General features: G+C 38.8%; 3 protein-coding genes across 5 annotated transcripts; 1 reads left to right on the top strand and 2 right to left on the bottom strand.

The window, feature by feature from the left end:
- Positions 1-565: 565 nt before the first annotated feature.
- Positions 566-5,730, bottom strand: Rrp1 (Recombination repair protein 1). Its single transcript, XM_076116047.1, has 6 exons — positions 5,530-5,730; positions 3,244-4,084; positions 3,000-3,149; positions 1,191-1,766; positions 905-1,085; positions 566-827 (listed from the first exon to the last, which is right to left on the bottom strand). Exons 1-6 carry the CDS (start codon positions 5,554-5,556, stop codon positions 686-688), a joined length of 1,917 nt encoding a protein of 638 aa, XP_075972162.1. The 5' UTR covers positions 5,557-5,730; the 3' UTR covers positions 566-685.
- A 440-nt stretch (positions 5,731-6,170) lies between these two features.
- LeuRS (Leucyl-tRNA synthetase) lies at positions 6,171-11,786 on the top strand. The gene is made up of 12 exons (XM_076116046.1): positions 6,171-6,292; positions 6,469-6,678; positions 7,086-7,457; positions 7,562-7,806; positions 7,913-8,811; positions 8,902-9,160; positions 9,290-9,654; positions 9,838-10,106; positions 10,322-10,576; positions 10,713-10,922; positions 11,074-11,308; positions 11,539-11,786. Exons 1-12 carry the CDS (start codon positions 6,290-6,292, stop codon positions 11,745-11,747), a joined length of 3,531 nt encoding a protein of 1,176 aa, XP_075972161.1. The 5' UTR covers positions 6,171-6,289; the 3' UTR covers positions 11,748-11,786.
- Positions 11,787-11,972: 186 nt separating this feature from the next.
- On the bottom strand, positions 11,973-21,727 carry Ranbp21 (exportin-5-like protein Ranbp21). Of its 3 annotated transcripts, none has more exons than XM_076116042.1 (20): positions 21,606-21,727; positions 21,291-21,350; positions 20,773-20,930; positions 20,139-20,298; positions 19,536-19,754; positions 18,244-18,414; positions 17,730-17,894; positions 17,349-17,477; positions 16,861-17,103; positions 16,522-16,652; positions 16,203-16,344; positions 15,782-15,965; positions 15,483-15,646; positions 15,233-15,400; positions 14,339-15,068; positions 14,109-14,257; positions 13,832-13,996; positions 13,491-13,694; positions 12,800-12,973; positions 11,973-12,211 (listed from the first exon to the last, which is right to left on the bottom strand). In XM_076116042.1, the coding sequence occupies exons 3-20, from the start codon at positions 20,910-20,912 to the stop codon at positions 12,056-12,058; spliced, it is 3,594 nt and encodes a 1,197-aa protein (XP_075972157.1). In that variant the 5' UTR covers positions 20,913-20,930; positions 21,291-21,350; positions 21,606-21,727; the 3' UTR covers positions 11,973-12,055. The 3 variants fall into 3 exon arrangements, with proteins under 3 accessions (XP_075972157.1, XP_075972156.1, XP_075972158.1); XM_076116041.1 differs by having other exon boundaries at positions 21,291-21,365; positions 21,441-21,707; XM_076116043.1 differs by having other exon boundaries at positions 21,441-21,707.
- Between the last annotated feature and the right edge of the window lie 242 nt (positions 21,728-21,969).

The following is a 21,969-nucleotide window of genomic DNA, read 5'->3' as shown; positions in this document are numbered from 1 at the left end:
CTAAAAACACTCGCACATATGTCACCTTTAATTAAAATAAAACTAAATTGAAATCACTGCATCCTTTCGGGAGTTATGATGCCATAGACAGACAGACACACAGACAGACACGTCGAACCTTATAACACCCCTCTTTTTGCGTCGGGGGTTAAAAATTAATGGATGTATAAATTGTACTGCATGGTATAATAGCAAATGTGCTTTATTTCCTGGAGATTTCAATAAAAATATATTTAAAATAGAACATTTGTATTGAGTATGTAAGAGGCTGACTACTGGGTAAGACATGGCTGACTAGTGGCAAAATGGGGCTGACTACTGGTAAAAAGTGCCATATTTTGTTCAATGTGGATTTTTTCCATAATAATCTTATGAATATGATATTTTGTTATTTTTTTCTTAAAGTTTAATAAATTACCTTTCATACAATGACTAATGATTTTACATCTAGTTGTAAATGTTAAAAATATGGCTAAATCAAATTGTCATTTTCACTAAAAGGCTGACTGGGTGCTTTACCCTATTATGGTTAAGGATGTAAGCGAGTAAATTATAAACCAGCATGGTGAGGTAAGACATATTTATTGTTTGTAGAGCGTCAAATACAATACAAAATTATAGGTACATTTTACTGTTGATTTTAAAATGCCTTATAAAACCATCAAAAATAAACAGTACAATAAAATTATTCTTTAGGTTTCTCAGCGCTGCTTAAGTGCAGGAAAAGCGATAGTGGACAATGGTCGCTACCGTATACACCATCTCTTATAACGTTATCACACAAAGCTGGTAATAGTCTCTTTGAAATTATGAAATAATCCAAACGCCTGGAACAAAAATTGGGATTATAAAATCTACAAACATGTCGACTTTTCTTAACATTACAAAAATGTGTTTATCTCACCATCCCACATTTCGAGCTCTGCTGTTGGACATGTAAGTCCAAAATGTATAGGCGCCTGTTTTGTCAGGATACAAATGTCTGAAAGTATCGACGAAATTGTCTCCAAGTAGTTCAGTCATTCCTTCACGCTCTTCATCTGTAAACCCAGCATTCTTTCTATTTGTTTTAGGGTTCGCTAAATCTGCAATTGTATTTGAGACATGTAAAGTCAATATTCAATACAATAATGTAACTATCAAGATGAAAGTTATAAAACTTAAAAAAACGAAGCAATATAACTCCTTACCTATTTCTTTGTGCGAAACGTTCATGTCTCCACATATGATTACAGGCTTCTTCTTATCTAATTCGTTAACATGCTTGCGAAATTCCTCGTTCCATTGCAGTCTTTTAGGAAGTGTGACTAGTTTCCGCCCTGAATTGGGCACGTAGGTACAAATCAAATAGAATTGTTCATACTCCGCAGTTATTATACGACCTTCTGTGTCTAACTCTTCGTTTTGTAAGCCGTACGTGACGTTTATTGCTAGTTTTGTTGTATAAATGCCTACGCCAGCGTAACCATCTTTTTCACCGGCCAGCCAGTAGGCGTGATAGCCAGGTATATTTGTTATTTCACTTGGCAGTTTGTCTTGTGAGCATTTTACTTCTTGTAAACATAGAATGTCGGGTTTTTCATATTTTAAATATTCGAGACAGCCTTTAGAAAGCCATGCTCTTATCCCATCAACATTCCAGCTTGATATTTTGAAATTCCATTCTTTACTGTTACTATTTTTAGAGGTGTTAGAAAAATCTAGAACTTCAAAATCTGTTACAGATTTATTTTTAGCTGGTGCTTTCTTTTTTGTGTCTTCTGTAGCTGAAATATAACTTTTGTATGAAACATTTGGAAGTACTTGCACACTTCTTTTGCGATATATGAAAATTTTGGCTTATATTAATTATGCAGATAAAAATATAATTACTTAGGCTTAATATTTCAAATAATATCCCATCTGCGAACTCTAATATCATGAAGTAAGCATGAAGTATTCTGATGATAATTAAAGTTTGTGTAAAAACCTTGTAGGTTAATATGTGAGAAATAAATGAGTTCTAAGTTTCTAGGTATCCCCTTCAACAATACGTATCCGTAATTGTGGTCAAGCCAGAAGTGGCACTGAACAAAAGGTATCGTCACAAATGCACTCACTATCATATACTATCCCATATACTTGAGCAAGTTTATCAGACTGCAACAGATCCCATATTGACCTGGAACAGCCTTGAGAAACATAATATTGTTGTGGCATAATAAAATTACCCTGAGCTAAATATCAGGTAGGTACTTCGTTGAAGCGAAATAAGTACTGTTCGTTGTGATTTTATTATACCTACTCATGAAGTGAATAGGTGTTAATTTCATGCCTGCTTTATGATAATGCCTGTTTAATAACCTATATCATTAAAAGTGTATCTCAATATCAAACTTTACCACTTATTTATACAAGAAGGCATGCAATATAATGAAGTAATAATTCAAGTGAATTAAACTTATTGTATTTACCCAGTTAGTCACCTCAATGCAAACCCAGTATTAATAATAAATAAATCATAAGGAATATTTTAAGTACTAGCTTACTATGAAATAATCTGTTTGCCTTATATTCTACTATACACAATGGTTGTCAAACAAACAACAGTTAATAAGGTGGACAACATCCAGTCCTAATAACATGTATTAGGTACTTAATGTAAATTTTGCTTATCTAAATACCATCCAATAATGTTATGAATGATATGGGCATAGAGCCTAAGTTAGAATAGTATTGTATTATATCTTTGACTAGACAGGGCCACAAAAAATTAAAGTAAGAAAAAGGCAAACCATTGCTATAAATAAATGTTTGACAACCACTGATTTGTGTGTACTTAACCAAGCATGATGCACTAAGTTGAATTGGTATTTGAGTGTCAAAAATAGGTATAAAAATAAATAAAGCATTCAACATATATGTTTTAGAAAAGATTTATTTATTATAGAAACAATCATAGTACCTAATACAAACAATAATTGTCAATAATGTTTAAATTAATCAATAGTACTAGTTACCCTTTTCCTCAGCTACTTTGCGTCGACGTTTTGTAGTGGGCTCACTAGAATCTAGGGGTTCTTCATCAGTCTCTGTGGTAGTTTCCACTGGTTTCTTTTGTCCCCTTTTGCCTTTAACAGGCTTCACATCAGGAACCTCTTCTTCCTCATCTGAAACAATAAATCAAAATATTTTAGCTTGGTTTAATCATCATCATGGTTAAATACTTATGTTATTATTATTCATCCTAAAATAAAAATATACCTTTGGCTTTCTCTTCTTTTTTGGTCATCTTTCTCTTTTTAGAGGATGGTGTCTCATTTTCCTCATCAGCTTTGTCCTCTGTGTCGTCTTTAGGTTGTGCTTTTCTACCCTTTCTGCCCTTAGGCTCTTTTTTCTTAGGTTCAGGTTTCTCTTCTTCTTGTTCTTCGTCATTTTCCTCATCCTCATCGTCTACTTTTTCAGGCGCAGCTTTAGCTTGGGCCCTTTTCCTGCCCTTAGGTGCAGGTTTCTCTTCTTCCTCATTGTCTTTATCCGCTGGTTCAGTTTCAACTTTAGCTGGTTTTCGACCTCTTCCTTTGCCAGCAGGTTTACTCTTTTCTTCAACAGTTTCTGGTGCAGGAGCATCACCATCTTCACTCGCTTCTGGTTTAGCATTTTTCCTACCCCTGCCAGACTTAGGTTCAGCCTTTTCAGGTGCTGCCTCTTTCTTTGTGTGCTTCTTTCTGCCTCTACCAGAACTAGGTTGTTCTTCGTTATGACCATTGGTTTCCACATTTTCATCATTTTGTTCACTCTCCTCCGCCTGACCAGAAGATTCATCTGCTGATTGATCACCATTTGAAGGTTCTTTGTCTTGCAGTTCAACTTCTTCTACTTTCTTCTTTCTACCTTTCTTGGCTGGAGGAGCTACATCAATATTTTTCTCATTAAGATCATCACTTGCAGCTTTCTTACCACGCTTAGTTGTCTTTTTTTCTGTTACAGGCACAGGCTTATCATCTAATTGTGTATCTACAGCTTCAGGCTCAGGTTCAGAGACTTTTCCCTTTCCTCTACCTTTTTTGGGTGCTTCATTCTCTGTTACTTTAACATCCGCAGCTTTCTGCAAAAATATCTTTATGTTTATAGATGTGCTATTAATGTGTTTGCAATAACAAAATATATGCTACTTCTTTTAATTTTGATTGAATAAATTATCAAAATCATTTGGTTTATTTACATCAGAGGTTCCCAAACTATTTTCATCTAACGCCCCCTTTCAAAATCAGTTATTTTGTAGCTCCCCCATTTATTTTTCACCTTATAAACCTCAATAACGTATGTATTAGTTTCACCTGGAGATTATTTAAACCTATCTTCTAAACGAGACTTTTTTTACCAGAGAGATAGATTAGGTACCTACATTAATAATCATGCGTTCGGTTTGTGTCTTCGGAGGTGGGGACCTCACTTGCGACACTTGAAGATACGAATATTCTTCAGTGTTTGATACCTAACTAAATATCTTAATTAAGATATAAATAGCGTTGTGAACGTTTATATTCATACAACAAAATAGGATAAAAATGTAAACTAAAAATGGATATTGTGTACTTGTGTAGTAGGAGAATTTTAATTTCAATTAATTTTAAAATAAGAAGTAACTGAAGTTTCATATCGCCAAGTAAATCACTTCAGCGCCCCTCATTTTTTTTTGAGCCCTTCACCGCCCCCCTCTAGATCTTCATCGCCCACAAGGGGGCGTTATCGCCCACTTTGGGAAAGACTGATTTACATCAATATAAAACTGACTAGTATCATCTATTGTCATTCTTATGTAAACTGGTAATGCCTCTTGTAGATACAGACTAACCTTTGAATAAATAAAAATAAAAAAAAATATCTAAAAACCTAACAGAATGATAGAATTAGCATTACTGACCCTTGTAAGAGTTCATATTAAGATTAGCAAGAGATATTGTTGCAAGAGTAGTTGGCTGATAAAAGGATAAGCATGCCTTTGTAGTAACAATGACACAAATGTAATGCATTCGCGCGCTTTCGTAGCTCACTACAATACCATAGTATAATTTAGCATAACAATGACGATATCAGTAACAATAATCAAGTAATGGCGCCAACAACTTCATAACAGCATGTGGGGCTCGATGTTAAAGTAATATGTTGTACCTACAATGTAATCAAGCGTCTACAGCCGACGAAATGTTCTGGATTTACCGCATCTATGAGAATCGATGCGAATCTCTATTTATCAATTAAAGATCTTGGCATAAAACCGTTGCATCAAGTTGAAAACAATATTTCTCTAAGCCTGTCGCATAAGTGACTATCATAGCACGGCACACAAAACCTATGATAAATATCACCTAAAAACAAATAACTCCAAGTCAGAATAATGCGCTTCAACTGCTGATGTTACATGCATTTGTATACAGAGAATAGAACAGCGTGTCCAAACTAAATAACCCGTCCGTACCCAGAAACTCGTTTGTAAATTCAATGCAAATAATGATAGTTTTAACAACGTGTAAGGCAAATTAACTATACCTTAGCTTTAGCAGACCTTGGCGCCATTGTCACGAGGCAAATGTTGTACGAAATATCACTGATTTCACCGTAATTGTATCCAAATTTATGCTTCTGACTAAAAATGCGTTGTTGAGTTAGCGGGCGAAGTTTCCGGTAAAATGACAGATATCGCGTACCGCCACTGCCGGCTGCCGCCAATTTTTGTCATGTTTTATTTCTATAAATGGCGGGTAAATAGAGCGCTATGTATCGATTAGTGTCTATGGCTTACTAAATTTTTTATCAAACGGTTCATGCACGTTATTCAATAATAAACAATATTCGCATCCCTGAGTAATGAGTATTTATATAATACCTATAACAAGTGGCGTTCTCAGGTATTCTCATTTCTCCTCCCATGGGGATAAGGCATGATGTAATGTGCGTACTTATGTAAGAGACCTTACATCTAATTTAATTTGAACAATAAACCGATTTTATTAAATTGCTTTGAATCCACACCCAAATGCCAACATAAACCATAAGTAAGTAGGTGCGAGGTGTCTACAGAAAGCAAAACGTGTTGTAAAATTTTACTAACTAAAAGTTTTAGACTAAAAATGAACCCTAATAAAATAACATCTTTGACAGGAAACCATTGCTGACAATCAGTTGGTAATCTGACAGTTGACACTGCCTGTCACTGCTGTCAGTATCGTGGCAACGTGCGTATCCTTCGTTTCCTTTTATATGGGAGAGTTAGTACTTGGTTACGAATTCTGAATAAAATAAGGGTGAAATGGCAAGTATTACATTATTTCTTAGTAAATGGATTACCCTCCTGTATTCAGCTGTGGCTGGAATGATGTAAACATATGTCTAGAACCCTTCCTTTTTTACCTGTGATGCCGGTAAAGTTAGATATTTACCTGGTGCCAGATGGTATAAATAAAATAATACGATTTTCTTTAATTTCAGGCTACCTTAGATCGAAAAGGAACATTTAAGGTTGAGTACCTTCAAGATATTGAGAAGAAAGTTCAAGAGAAGTGGGACAATGAGCAAATATTTGAAATGGAAGCTCCAGACGATGGGAAGCCTTATGAAAAATTCATGTGCACATTTCCTTATCCCTACATGAACGGGCGTCTTCACCTTGGGCATACATTTTCACTATCAAAATGTGAAGTGAGTATAATTTTTAAGAAAGTGTGTACCATTAATTTGGTTTTCTAGTCTTAGTCACAGGTATGATGCAATAACAAAAAATAATATTAATAGGAATGGTAATATTATCAATGCAATATTATTTTTAGTTTAGTAGCTTCTGTCTATTACAAAACTTTATCTATTTAAATAAAAATGAATCTCTTGAACCACTTAACTAAATTGGATAATTCTTTTTTAATGTGTTTATTACTGTTGGGACAAGGTTTGTATGGGATAGATGGGATTATAATTCTTACGAGAATGGAATCAACGGGATAAAATTGTACAACAAGTCGGGCCAGTTCTCTTGTTATAAATATTAAATATTTGGTTTGCAGAAATATAGTATTCATTATTTTAATTATTCATTGTACTTTATTTTGCAGTTTGCTTCAAGATACTACAGGCTGAAGGGTAGAAAAGTTCTTTTTCCATTTGGATTTCACTGTACTGGTATGCCAATAAAAGCCTGTGCTGATAAGCTAAAGAGAGAAATGGCTCTGTATGGGTGTCCTCCTGTATTCCCTGAGGAGGAGGAACAGGTGACTAAAGATGAGGGTGATATTGTCCCTAAGGATAAAAGTAAAGGAAAAAAGAGCAAAGCTGTGGCCAAAACTGGTGCTGCCAAGTATCAGTGGCAGATTATGCAAAGTATTGGTGTGCCTGAGGAAGAGATCAAACTCTTTGCCGATGAAAGTCACTGGCTTGAATACTTCCCACCTCTTGCAGTTGCTGATTTAAAGAGAATGGGAATTCATGTAAGTATAATTTAAAAAATTGCAATAAAAATTAAGCATTTAAAATCTTCAAAACAAATAAATTATAAAAGACTGTTTCACCAAATGGCTATTCTTTGTTGCAGGTTGATTGGCGTCGTAAATTCATAACTACAGATGCTAATCCATTTTATGATTCATTCATTAGGTGGCAGTTTTATCACCTTAAAGAACGCAATAAGATTATGTATGGTAAACGCTACACCATATTTTCGCCTCTAGACCAACAGCCTTGTATGGACCATGACAGAAGTACTGGTGAAGGAGCTGGACCCCAGGAGTACACCATTGTTAAAATGGAAGTCCAAGAGCCACTCCCTGAAGTTCTTAAGTATGTATATATTATTGAAATTAAAACAGCATAAAATTATAATTTTTGAATTGAAGATCAAGCTAATAATAATATGTGTGGGTAATTATATTATTTAATTCTTTAGGTCTTTCAAAGGCAAGAAAGTTAGTTTAGTGGCAGCAACTCTAAGAATAGAAACAATGTATGGACAAACAAATTGTTGGATACATCCTGATCTCAAATACATTGCTTTTGAAACAGTAAAAGATGGAATATTTGTGTGTACTAAAAGAGCTGCAAGAAATATGGCTTATCAAGGATTTACTAGCAAGGATGGGGAAGTCAAAATTCTTGCTGAATTTGTTGGCCAGGATCTAATGGGAACTGCATTAACATCTCCATTAACTTGTTATCCCAAAATTTATGTTCTGCCTATGCTAACTATCAAGGAAGATAAGGGCACTGGTATTGTTACTAGTGTTCCATCTGACTCTCCCGACGATTATGCGGCACTTGTGGACTTACAAAAGAAACCAGCCTTTAGAGAAAAGTATGGCATTCAAGATGATATGGTGATGCCATTTAAACCTGTACCTATTCTGGAAATTCCAGAGTTTGGTAATCTATCTGCTGTCCATCTGTATGATGAACTCAAAATTCAAAGTCAAAATGACAAAGACAAATTAGCTCAAGCAAAAGAAATGGTGTACCTGAAAGGATTTTATGATGGAGTATTACTTGTTGGAGAATATAAAGGGAAAAAAATCCAGGATGTGAAAAAGCTTATACAAAGTAAAGTGATTGAGGACAATGGTGCTGTGGTATACTACGAACCGGAAAAGACGATTATATCAAGGTCAGGTGATGAGTGTGTAGTTGCTCTTTGCAATCAGTGGTACTTGGATTATGGTAATGAAGAATGGAAGAGTCAAGTTGAGAAAGCTCTGAATGCTATGAATACTTATCATGATGAAGTCAGGAAGAATTTCCAAGCTACTCTTAAATGGCTTCATGAGTATGCTTGCTCAAGAACTTACGGGCTTGGTAAGTTGTGTAGTGGAATTATTAAAAGTTATACAGAACTTGAAGGCCTCATGTAAAATATATTAGTTTAACGAATAATATTTATTTCAGGAACCAAACTACCATGGGATACACAGTGGCTAATTGAGTCTCTCTCTGACTCTACTATTTACAATGCCTACTACACAATCGCTCACTTCCTACAAGGTGATACTTTTAGGGGCAACAAAGAGAATGCTCTTAAGATTAAACCTGAAGACATGACTAGTGCAGTCTGGGATTACATTTTCTTCAAAGACGCGCCTTTCCCTAAAGGCACTAAGATTGCTAAGAGCTCCTTGGAGCGTATGAAGAAGTCTTTCCAATTTTGGTAAGTTACATCTTATATATTTTTCTTGCATAATTGGATCCCTTTAAATTCCTATACTTGTACAATTTAATATTTCGAACTAGTGTGGCCTTTTTTGGAAAATATTCTTATAAACTTTTATTTTTAAAGGTATCCTGTAGACCTAAGAGTATCAGGAAAAGATTTGATTCAAAATCATTTAACCTTCTACATCTATAATCACTGCGCCATCTGGCCCAATGAGGAGGACAAGTGGCCTAAAGGAATTCGTGCTAATGGTCATCTAATGTTGAACTCTGCCAAAATGTCCAAGTCTGATGGAAACTTCTTAACTCTGACGGAATCTATAGACAAATTTAGCGCAGACGGTATGAGGCTAACATTAGCCGATGCAGGCGATTCTGTTGAAGATGCTAACTTCGTCGAAAATACTGCTGACGCGGCTATTTTAAGGCTATTTACTTTCATTGAATGGGTAAAGGAGATCATTGCTACGAAATCTACTTTGCGAACAGGTAAAACCCTAGCTTAACAGTTACTTTAGATATTATAGACCCTCAAAGTTCGTCAGCGTAGTAAGATATTCCGTGAATTTCTGACTACTTTTTAGTCGAACGTTGAATCTTTGAATACATTTAAAAATGTATGGACTTTAAAATAATAAAAAATACTTTAACTTGCATACCTTTTATTTACAGGACCGCATAATTTCCATGACAAAGTGTTTGTAAGCGAAATGAACACGAAAATCAATCAGACTGACGACAATTACAACAAGATGTTGTTCAAAGAAGCTCTAAAGACTGGTTTCTTTGAGTTACAAGCGGCGAGGGATAAGTACAGGGAGCTTTGTTCCGAGGGTGGCATGCACGCGGAGCTCGTCACTCTGTACATTGAAACACAGGCGAAACTCATGTCACCAATCTGTCCTCACGTTGCTGAACATGTGTGGGAGTTGCTGGGCAATGTAAGTAAAAATACGAAAAATAAAATTCCGCAGATAATTTCGACTTCGTAAACAAGTCTCTATTTATGCACTTCTTGGCAGTGTAGCTATTAATTTAGCTAGGTTTGTATGAAAAATTAAGTTTCATCAATGTGATATTATAAGTGAAACTGTATACAACAGATTTTTTATAATTACTACAGTTTTACCTGAAACATGTGTTTAATTCATTGCAGAAAACAAGTATTCTTCATGCCAACTGGCCTGTGGCAGGAGAAATTGATGAACTTTCAATCAAGGCCAGCAATTACTTAATGGATGCTGCGCATTCCTTCCGAATCTATCTCAAAAATCATTGTGCTGTTAAGAAACCGAAAAAGGGCGAGACTCCTAAACCAGAGAAGAAACCAAACAAGGCTGTTATTTGGGTTGCCAAAGAGTACCCCAAGTGGCAACATATTATTTTAACCACTCTAAAGGAGCTTAATGGGGTAAGTTTACATTCTATAAGATGAGAGAATTATGTTATGAAATATGTTTAAGTTAAGTAGTAAAGTAAAATATTAAATAAGAAATTAGAAAAATAGTTAACTAGTTAAAAAAAAGAAATCTTTGCTTATTTTACAGGCGTCTGGACTTCCTGATAACAAAACAATATCTAGCAAATTGGGCGCAATCCCAGAGTTAAAGAAATACATGAAGCGAGTGATGCCGTTCGTGCAAGCGACCAGAGAGAATATGGAGCGTATTGGTGTGGAGGCTCTGTCTGTAGGACTGCCCTTCGATGAGGCGGCTATCTTGAACGATAATATTGCGTATTTACTCAACACTTTAGATGTAAGTTGGTTTCAATTTCTTGCAGGCTTCTAAGAACGTTACAGATAAATACGTACATAAATATCCCACCCAAAGGAAAGTGACATAAACTCTCCTCTTTTGTATTCAATAAAAGAACTTATTCTAATTTAACCCAATTTACTATTTCCAGCTTGATTCGATTGAAGTCAAATATACCGACGATCAAGAGGCCCCAGAAAAAACTCGTGAAGACTGCGCTCCGGGCCAGCCCCATGTAAGCTTCAGCGTCGCAGCGGGCGTGGACGCTACGTTCATCAACCCGATCGCTATGAACGGATTCTTCACTGTCTCGGCTACTCTTGCCGATGGAGATACGATCGAAAGAGTAAAGGCCAAAATCGCTAAGGAAGTCAAAGCAATCAAAGGTAATAAAACTTGTTACATTTTACATAACTGTAACGCAAATTGAAAAAAAAATTGCTTATCGTTTTACTAATTTGGTGGCGGAAAGGAATGTGGAAATTTTATGAACTTTGCGTATAATATTCGAGTCACGCGATTACTCAACATAAATATTATGGCTTCTATTTTTTGCCTAGTTTTTGATAAGGCGTCAGTCACGAAAACTCTATCATTAATTATTTTATTTTCACAGACTTGAATGCCCTCAAACTGTGGCGGTATGTAGATCCCGTGCTAGGCCCCCGATCTATTCCCGTTCCCGGAGACTACCTGAACAAATGTGTCGTGTTAGACAGCGCGTCGGTATTAAAAGTAGACTTAGCTACGGCCTCCGTGGATCTAGTCTGTAATGGTAAAAATCTGCCGGTGGGCACTAAACTGATTTATACATATGAAAAGTGATCACATTGTTTCATAGAAATAAATTATTTATTAAATTAACATACTTTATTTTTAATTATTGCTTGAGCCCCTAGCGTGCTTACAATACGTTTCATCCTTTTCGAAAAATAAAGATTAAATGAGTATTCTTTGCAAGATTGTACAATATTTGCCTATTCTTATTACCAGTTTGACGGATGGAGGTAAGGGGGGTAAATAGCATGAAGTGAATAAAAATTCACGAAATGCGGTATAAATAGATTTATAACATATAATAATATGTATAATGACATAATAAAATATTTAACAGTGAACAAGTAGGGTGCGCGCTAAGTGGGTGCACTTGGCGCAAATAGTTTTTCTAGACCGGCGCCCTCTGGGGTGTCGATGGCACTGCGAGGCTTCTCCTTGACGATGTGCATCGTCGGTAAGTCCAGGATGTACACCTCTTTTTTAAATAACTGCCCAACGTTTCGACCGATTAACTGGAAAAGGAGACAACAAGTTTTAAGACTATGTTAAAAACTAGTCAGTTAATATCAATTTACATAGTGTCTTAGGGTGAGTATAGACTACAACATTTTCTGGAGCATTTCTTTGTAATGTAACGTTCTTACGAATGATACAATACAGGCAAAAGCTCAGTTTCCAAAGCATTTCCATGTAATGTAACGTTCCTGCGAATGCTCGGCGTTGTGTTGCGGACCGCGTGCGTCTTTCATCCCTCTCCCTCCGCGTCACCCCGCAACCGCGCATCGCCCGCACTCGTGGCTCGACGAAATGTTACACCAATACGCTCGACGAAATGTTACACCAATATGCTCGTTGGTTTGTAACAAGAGGCCTGCGTGCTCGACGTTTAGTTCGTAAGAGGATGATACACTAGAACATATCATAGAGCGGCTCGTTGTTCTGTTACAAGTAAATGTTGTAGTCTATACTCACCTTTAGGAATTAGGATATGACTGTATCGTCGTTAGTTGCATAATCGCAACAGGTTTCACTCAGTTATAAGAAAAAATGCAAAGATGTATAATAGGACTCGAGCAAGTTAGTGACGAAGGGTAGCGTACCCTCGAGGTGATTTTCTTGAAAAGATCTCGCTTGCTCTTGTCGATCTTGGAGGGCTTGGTGTTCTGCGCGGTGAGCTTGTCGTCCAGGCGCTGCAGGTCGTGCGCGTCCACGTCGGGGATGGCGCGCAGCACGCTCACGATGCCCGGGAACAGCGGCCGCAGGATCTCGTACGTCTGGACATTGCACAGAACTTGAACGAACTGAATGTTTCCTAACTTCACGGCACAGAGGCGTAAAACAATAATTGATCGGCAGTATAATAATACTAGCTGGAGTCGCAACTTCGCTTGCGTCACATAAGAGAGAATGGGTCAAAATTTCCCCGTTTTTGTAAAAAAAAAATTGCTGGTCCTCGGCTCCTATTGGTTATCGCGTGATGATACATAGGCTATAGCCTTCCTCGATAAATGGGCTATCTAACACTGAAATAATTTTTCAAATCGGACCAGTAGTCCCTGAGAGTAGCGCGTTCAAACAAACAAACTCTTCAACTTTATAATATTACTATAGATAAGTGCCTAAAGCGGCAGAGGCCAACCCTTCGGGTTCGGTATTCAAAGTCGAGGTCTTCTCGTTTCGATCTATTTGTATGTTTATAAAATTCACATCGACAAAAAGCGGTCCCTGCGGCCAAGGCGGTCGAGCTTCGAGTCGGCCGCGCCTCGACCGCTCCCTTAAATAGGGTCGTACCTGCACGGCGAGCGCCAGCAGCGCGGCCTGGTTGGCGTCGTGCTGGCCGTGCACGCGCAGCGCCTGCAGCACGGCCGACAGCGCCGCGCCCGCCTCGCCCGCGCCCACCCGCCCCGCGCCCAGCGCGCCGCGCAGCGCCGGCAGCGCCAGCGCCGTGGCGCGGAGCGACGACATCGAGTCGTTCCACGTCAGCGCGTGCAGCACCTGCGAACGTCACACGAGCTTTAGTTAGATTTAGGTTTAGTAAATGATGACGAACCCTTATATATCTCTACGACTGATAGCACTGAAATCGAACATTTGCACGCCCTTAGTATCTTCATAACGGAATATTTAATTACCGTGTAGAGCACGGCGGGTCCGGCGCAGGGCTGGGCGAGCACGAGGCCGCCGAGCTCGGACACGGTGTCGGGAGATCGCTGCTGCACGTTGTTGCTCGTCGTAGTGTCGTCGTCCATATCGTCCACGTTGGTCTCGACGGTCACTCCGCCGTCTACTAGTGATATCTGCAATAGTATTTTGTGAGAATACATCGCATTTCATGTTTATTAAAATTGTAATAAAAAGCTGTTCTACCCGGGTTAAGTTAAAAAATCACAAGGCCAAATAAATTCTTACTTTGAGAACTTCGAGGTACTCTCGCGTGAGGTTTCGGACGAGAATATCTTCGAGAACTTCCTGCGATTCACTGCCTCCCTCCTCTTCTAGTTTACCGGATTCGTATAGAGACGAGATGTAATCCCATCGTTGAGATAAGTGTGTGAGCACTGTGGACGATAATGGCAAGAATAAAAAATTGAGAACGATCAGAGTCAACCGATACGACGACAGTGCGGGCGTGAACTCACTGCGCGGCGCGAAGTGCTCGAGCAGCGGCAGCGCCACGTCGCGGTAGTGCGCCGGCGGACAGTGCAGCAGCAGGGGCTTGAGCGCGCTGCGCACCACCGGCCGCAGCCAGTGGTCCGGCAGCCACTCGGCGCCGTGCAGCAGCGACGAGCTCAGGTAGCCCGCCAGCCCGGCCGCCGCGTACAGCTCGCGGCCCAGCGTGGCGGCGGCCGCGCCCACCAGGTGGCACACGTTCTCGTGCAGCGTGTGCAGGAAGCTCTGCATGCGGTCCTGCGGGCGCGGCGCGGGCGCGGGCGCGTCGTGCTCGCGGATGCCCAGCAGGTTGCGGCGCTCGGCGGCGGGCGGCGCCAGGGCGCGCGCGTGCGCCGGGTGTCGCAGGCCGGCGGCGGGCGGCGCGTGCAGCTCGTGCAGCGCGCGCGCCAGCGCCAGCGCGGCGGGGAACAGCGGCAGCACGTGCGCGGCGCAGGGGTTGCGCCACACGGGGTTGCCGGCCGCCGTGACGCCGGCGCCGAAGCCGCCGCGCGCCGCCTTGTCGGGGTCGGGCGGCACGCTGGTGCGCTTCACCACGCCCAGCACCAGCGTGAGCGCGTGCAGCAGCGTGCGCCGCGCCCGGCCGCGCTCGTCCTCCGCGTCGCTGGGCGCCGCGTCCAGCCCCACGAGCCGCGCCAGCCCCTCGGCGCTGGCCAGGTGTGGCGCCAGTCGAGCCCAGCGCTCGCTGCAGTCGCCCAGCACCTACCCGACGAGATAATAATATAAGGAATCACTAAATGTTATCTACGTACGACCATCCAAAGATAGCATAATAAAAAAAAATTGAAGACGACGAAGACTCACATATTCGAATTCGAGTAATTAAAACTTAAATAGAAAATATCCATATATAATATCTGATTTACCTGAGCGACTAGTTGACTCTGCCTCTCGTAGCAGCAGAAATGGTTGGACACCAGTAATAACGCTTCCTGTAGCGTGACACTCTCGACCGCACTGAGATCCGGTCGCGCGAGTGCCGTCGAACACAACTCGTGCAGACGACCGAACACCGGCAGCAACAGCAGAGGATACTGAAAATTAAATTTATTGGTTAAAATTTAACGAACATAATAGAATCCCGGTTGACGTGCCAGCGGAGCCCGGCGAGTGTACCTTGGAGCCCAGCTTGACGAGCAGGCCGGCGGCGTGGCGGCGCACGTTCTTGACGGCCCTGGCGCGGCGGTCGGCGGGCGGCGTGCCCTCGTACACCAGCGCCGCGAAGATCTTGTCCAGCACGCGCGGCAGCAGCTCCGCGCCCGCCGCGCCCACGCCCGGACCTGGCACACACGCAACTACTTTATCCCATGTCTCCGGTACTCCGTTAATGATTTGCAAATTAATTGTTCACTTTTGCATAAAGTTCTTTTTCTTGCATATCGAAGAAAATATAATCACATAAAAGAGGTATATACCGGCGAGTTGGCTGTAAGCGCAGCTGAGGAACACGAAGAGAGCGGATATGAAGGAGAGCAGCAGCGACAGGATGAGCGGCGCGGGCGGCGAGCACACCACGCAGCGCTGCAGCAGCTGCAGGCCCTCCACCACGCTGGGCCGCGGATCCGCTTGCAGCAGCCGCGACAGGACCATGTCTAGAACCTACCGCACGAACACACGTTTATTATTTGAGATACGACTTATAAAAGCAGTCATACTATAAGAATCAATATTATGCCACGAGGTGTATTTCGCCAACCGTAACCTTAACGCAACAAACCAAATCATATAATTGATTGATATATTACCGGAATGAATACATCTAGATCGGAATATGTGTCAATCGAAACAATTATGATAATAGCTTAGTACTGGCATTGATTCTAGGGTATAATATACCTGAGAGAGCGCCTCCCATTCAATATACATGGGGTGTTGCGTGTCCATCTGCGGCGGACACGTGTCAACCTTGTCGAGAGCGGCGCGCGTCCACTGTTCCACATACGCCCACGTCACCAGCGGAGCTGCTTTCATACAAAATCTGAAGGAAAGACATATGACACACTTGTAGCATTGTAATAACTATAAAAAGTCTACTTTAAACTAAAAGAAAGCAGAATAATTTGTTGTGGAATTCTGCTATTTATTTAATTTTACTAAGTCTTTATTAGTAATATTATGGAAATAAAAAAAAACAGAAAAAGAAGGTGCAACTTACTTAAAACTTTCTAATATTTCAGTGCGACATCTAGAGAAGAATATGGCAAATTCCTGTTCACTATCGTAGTCCATACACGCGTACGCGACTGCGTCGTTAGTACTACTCACACGAGACGATGGATACGTCACCTGAAAAAGATATCGTTATATTTTACAACAAACTGATTTCAATTTCGTAGTGTCTCTGACTTTTACGATTGACACGCTAAAATGAACTTGTAAGACTGACACCAGAAACTGTGGTGAAAACGCATCTATTTTATTGTTTTGGTTGTCCAAGTTAGCAATGAAAACTATAAGCAAGGATAACGATGGGTGTATCACATCAGGTTATTACCTTAAGTACTTTAGGAGCGGCGGCTTGCATCCAGCGCGGCACCATGGCCAGCACGTGCGGCAGCTTGGACACCTGCTCGTGTCTCAAGAACGCCAGCCACATGGAGTTGGCCGTGTGCGTGAGCGTCAGCGACGGGTGGGACGTCAGCAGCAACATCGTCTCCAGCAGCACTGGCAGCCACGACTCCACGTCCGTGGCGCAGCTCCATAGAGATGTCAATTGTTGAGCTAAACCCGCTAATACCTGTACACAAATTAATATTTTAATTACAACACCAACACAAAGTGTAACATCTTATTAATGGCTGAGCAATTAAGAGCATAAGGCTACTCTAGTTTTGTATCTCTCTTAATAAATTAAGTAAAATATAGCCCTTTACCATGAAAGATTTGATAATTTTTAAAATGTCTATATTCACAATGGCGAAAGTGCTAAATTATGAATGATGAAGCCAGTTTCCAAATGAATAAAAGTATTTCTGATATTACCTGCGAGAACTTTTTTAGGAACAAATAATGTGCCTCGTCAACTGCATTGATGCTGGCGACAGCGGCACGGTGGATGCAATTAATAGCGTCTTTACTAAATAATATAATTAGAGGCTTTCTTTCCTTCGTCTGAAACACAAAATATTATATAAAAGTAGAAATCTCTAAAAGTTTTATTTACACACAACAGATTAGGATTTTATCAACATAACTGTAAATCCTGACATAATAACATTATCTGTTTTTTGACAAAATTTTGTGTTTTTTTGCAAACCAACAAAATGTGGTGAATTGCAATTTAGAGCACACATGTATTTAACAATTATTGTCTCAAAAAAAATACATAGTGTTTCAAATAGTAATATATTTTTTGTAACTTACAGATCCTTTTCTATTGACAATTTGTAATAGACATTCAGCAGCAGACAGTTGGAAGACATCATCTTGCAGTAGAATACAGAGGATTTGAAGTAGCCGGCCGTTGTTCATCACAACATGATTTATAGACACCCATTCCACATATCCAGTTAATGTTAGTAACACCACCTAGAACAGAATTCATTGAAATGAAAATTAGCTCTTTTTGATCTGCACAAATAAATCAAAGGAGATCTCGTGACATGAAACAGTTTTTTAATGAATTGCTCTAAAAACGTAACATTTACATAGATTTAAATGAGGAGAATCTCTTGTAATCTAGTAAAGTTTAAAGCAACAATACTTTATCCTACGAACATAATAAACGCGAGTCTTTAGTACCTTTCATGCAAAAACTACTCTTAACTCTACAGTAATATTGCTCAGATATCAGATGATACATAAATATGGCATTTTTTATTTTTACCAACATTTCGCACGTGTCAAGTGGTGTTAAAATAAAATAATCAGTATTTACCTGAACCACTTGGCCGTGGCTAGAGGCGGCCGTGTAGTCGAGCGCAGCAGTCTTCTCTCTGAACCCTTGAACATGCAACTCGATGAGCCGCATAAAGAACGCGAATATCTCCGACATATTCCCTGTTAGGCCTTGGTTTATATCCTTCCGTCTTTGAGAGTTATCCAGTGTCTGGAACATATGAAAATGTGAGAAAATAATAACGTCATCCTATTTTTCGATAGGGTTGGGTACATAAAGGTATATTAATCAATCTATGTCATTATATTCAGGCAAAACAAAAGTAACAATCGTAAAATTACAGCAGTTGTATTAAAAGAGCATTTTACTACATTATTTATTTTATAAATCAGATTGCTAAAAACGCAGGCAGAATACTACCCATTTCTGTATAAGATCTACCTATATCACTATCAGACAATTCATGTAAAATGTACTATGATTACTGGTTGTGTCTACAAAGTATTTATATGAGTGTCTACTAAGTAAAATTTTAATGGAAAATTAATCAATGTTTGTTATCTGTCTTAAGAAATTGCACTAAGATAAGGAATGTGAATGAGAGTAATCAATAAAATAAATATTAATCAAAGTAACATGAGATGATGCCTGGTCAGACTAGAAGTAGAATAACATAGGCTAACAGCAACAGTGGACACATATGCTGTTTCTTATTTAAAAAATCCCGCCCGTTTTTGCAGCCCCGCACTTAATTTCTTGCGAGAAATGAGTTGAAATGACGGTGACATCATCAATGCATTTTGTACAAACGTACTGGCATTTTAACCTACACGCTAAAATTGAATCGCATGCCTAGTTGCCTACATAATATATCAAGGTTATTCGTGATACGACACTTTACAAATCGCTAACATTTCAAAGCTATCATGGAACAGTATTTTTTACTACAAATCTGGTTTATGACAAAATAACAACATAGAGTGCAACATATTTCATTAACAGAAACTTTAAGGAAAACTGTAAATGATACATCAGTGGGTGTCTAAGAACATCGCAATAATATTACTGAAGTAGCAATGTCTTGTTTATTACTGATTTTTTTTATATTTTGTATGTAAGTAATGTGAGTGCGACAAACAGTGGTATAAGCAACTGTGGGTGACGGGTCGGGGTCTTGTTCTTAGGTTCAGCAGTATACTATACTTATTTAATAGAAATTCATGATGGTTCGCCCATACATGATACATACGCATTTCCGACTATTTATTCGCAAACATCTTCATTCTTGCTAACAGCAAATTATGTTATTGGACAAAATAAATGAATATTACCTGTAAAATAGCAACATCTTCGGCGAGTCTAAGGAACACATGCAGTACAATCTGCGTGTGCCTGTGACCGCGCGAACACGCGTCGCTGAGTTCCGACAATAGCGTGGGCCACTGTTGAGGCCACTCTCGCTTTATCATCTCCACGATGACGCGAGCCAGAGCGTCGTTCAGGTGACTGGTCTCCCATCCACCCATGAACAACAGCTTCATGGCATTTTCCTATTGAAAAATAATTATTTTGTTATGCAATACAAACTTGGACCTCAATGAAATTTATAAAAAAATATACTTGTTTATATGTAACCAACCAGTTTTCTAAAGCATCTACTCACATTTTAAATATCTAATAACAAATAAAAGTTGGTCACACTTCAACACCTAAGTCTTTAATTTGTATAAATAAAATATATATAGGTAGACTGTATTTAAACAGATGTAAAATGTACTAAGCAATAGGTAATCATAATTTAATACTTAACAAATTTACTGTTATTCAAGACCTATTGTTTGCTAAAAGACAATCTACAATATTAAAATGCAATTAATTTATAACAATAAAATATGAAAAATCTACAGTTTTTAATGGCCACAAGAATATCTTACCTTAATAAATATTTTTTCTGCTTGAGTGATCTGCGGCCATCTGTATTTTACAGTATGTTCCATCAACTGAAGACCAAAATGCTTTACTCCTGGTGAGTATTGAGTACCACTGGCTAATAGTAGACCAGCTTGGGCACACCATGGTGAATTCTCCTTGAAACTACAACAAATAAGGTTTATAGAGCACTTTTAACAATAAGTTTAAAAAGTCAAAGTTTTAACATTACTTTAATTTATTATAATTATTTAGCTACACACAGATAATAATGGATTCTTTGACTCCATGCCCAATGACCACAGTATTGTACATAAACAAAAATGTGAATCATATATTTATTTACTCAATGTTTCATAACAATTTTCTTTTTAACCATTGGCAGTAGAAATGTGTCTTATTATTTTTCTAAGTCTCATAAGCTTGAAGCTTAAACAGTAACTATTTTATTCATTAAAAAATATTTATGCTTAGCAACTGAGGCACATGTAATAATATGTTAAGCAGTATAATTTAATATCAATCCACTGGTGTGATATTCTATCATAATCATAGTCTTCTACAGGAATGATCTCAAATAAAATTTGAAGCCTTGCACTAAAATTCATCAGTATATTAACAATTTTAATGGTTTGTTACCTTTCACATGCATTATAGGCCTGACTGCGTTCCTGATGAGGCACTGTGGGCATCAAAGTGAGTTCAACAGCTCGGCTCAGCTCTTCCACTAATAAGGCAACCTCCCCCGTTGCCTCACTCCCAATACCTCCAACATTCATTGTAGCTGAATTCCACTGCTGCAAGATACATTCACAATATCATCAATATTGAACATAAATACTTAATGCTTGGTATATAAATGTTCAGGGCCTTGAGTTATGTTGTAAACTATAAAAAATTTAAGCAGAAACTAAAAACATTCTTATTTATGTTTTTATTTTCTTTGTTACTACTGTATTTATTGAACTTATAACAACAATTTCTATTTAATAAAAGTTAGACTTCAAAAATATTAAATACGTGGATACCTTTGCAATTTCTAGCAAAGAACGAAAATACGTTTAACATAATAATTGAGCACCTACGGAAAAATATGTATACTGTAACAAAAGAGTAAATCATGCAACCTCTACTCAAGTACACGATTTCAAACTTACCAGCTATCCTTGAGAAGAGAATCCCCATAGAATTTTTTTCACTTCATATTCAATTTGTGTCTGAAAAATAACCCTCTTTAAACCTATCAGCATGTAGTTTTAAAACCTTTATATTTTACTTCTGTCCTTCTAAAGAATACAAGAATGTACCGGGCGAAGCATGCAAATAAATTTGCAAAAATGATTTTCTGTATCCACGGATTACGGTTGCAGCTATGTTTATTAACAGTAAATAATATTTTTATCTAATATAACTAAATCCAATGACGGAATATCACAGAACTACCGAAACTAAATTCAAAACATTAGAAACACCTCGTGTCCACTGCAGAGTAATCGAATGTCGACCTCGACCACAGACATAGACTAATTTGCAAAATGCAAGTAAAAAAGAAATAAAATGACACAAGCGTGCGCCGTTGTTCAACAGCTGTTAAAGTGCTCCATTCTAAATCATCAAAAGAATTACACGTTGACGAGTCAACAATATCTTTAATGTGGTGATATTTTCTGTTTTAAATGAATTCCCTTTTTCTTATATGGTGCTTTAAGTTACCAACGTCCTTTTACTTATTTTATATTTTGTTTCTGCGGGATAGTGAATTTATATTTCTCATTACTACTGCCGAGAATGCCTGGATTCATTCCCATCTGCTGCCGCTAGGCACCTACCTACGTA

The sequence above is a fragment of the Anticarsia gemmatalis genome, chromosome 7 (assembly GCF_050436995.1).
Source record: "Anticarsia gemmatalis isolate Benzon Research Colony breed Stoneville strain chromosome 7, ilAntGemm2 primary, whole genome shotgun sequence".
NCBI lineage: Eukaryota > Metazoa > Arthropoda > Insecta > Lepidoptera > Erebidae > Anticarsia > Anticarsia gemmatalis.
The sequence above is the reverse complement of the archived record's forward strand: the minus strand, read 5'-3'. Positions and strand labels throughout refer to the sequence as shown.

Coding starts and splice junctions, on each gene's coding strand:
- Rrp1 (XM_076116047.1), bottom strand. CDS start 5,556: ATGGCGCCAAGGTCTGCTAAAGCTAAG. Junction 3,150..3,243: donor AAAAGAAGAGAAAGCCAAAG/GTATATTTTTAT, acceptor TTATTGTTTCAG/ATGAGGAAGAAGAGGTTCCT. Junction 1,767..2,999: donor CAAAGTAGCTGAGGAAAAGG/GTAACTAGTACT, acceptor GTTATATTTCAG/CTACAGAAGACACAAAAAAG.
- Ranbp21 (XM_076116042.1), bottom strand. CDS start 20,912: ATGAATGTTGGAGGTATTGGGAGTGAGGCAACGGGGGAGGTTGCCTTA. Junction 16,653..16,860: donor CCGCTCCTAAAGTACTTAAG/GTAATAACCTGA, acceptor TATCTTTTTCAG/GTGACGTATCCATCGTCTCG. Junction 14,258..14,338: donor CGAGCACTTCGCGCCGCGCA/GTGAGTTCACGC, acceptor TATCGTCCACAG/TGCTCACACACTTATCTCAA.
- LeuRS (XM_076116046.1), top strand. Junction 7,458..7,561: donor TAAAGAGAATGGGAATTCAT/GTAAGTATAATT, acceptor TCTTTGTTGCAG/GTTGATTGGCGTCGTAAATT. Junction 9,161..9,289: donor AAGAAGTCTTTCCAATTTTG/GTAAGTTACATC, acceptor TTATTTTTAAAG/GTATCCTGTAGACCTAAGAG.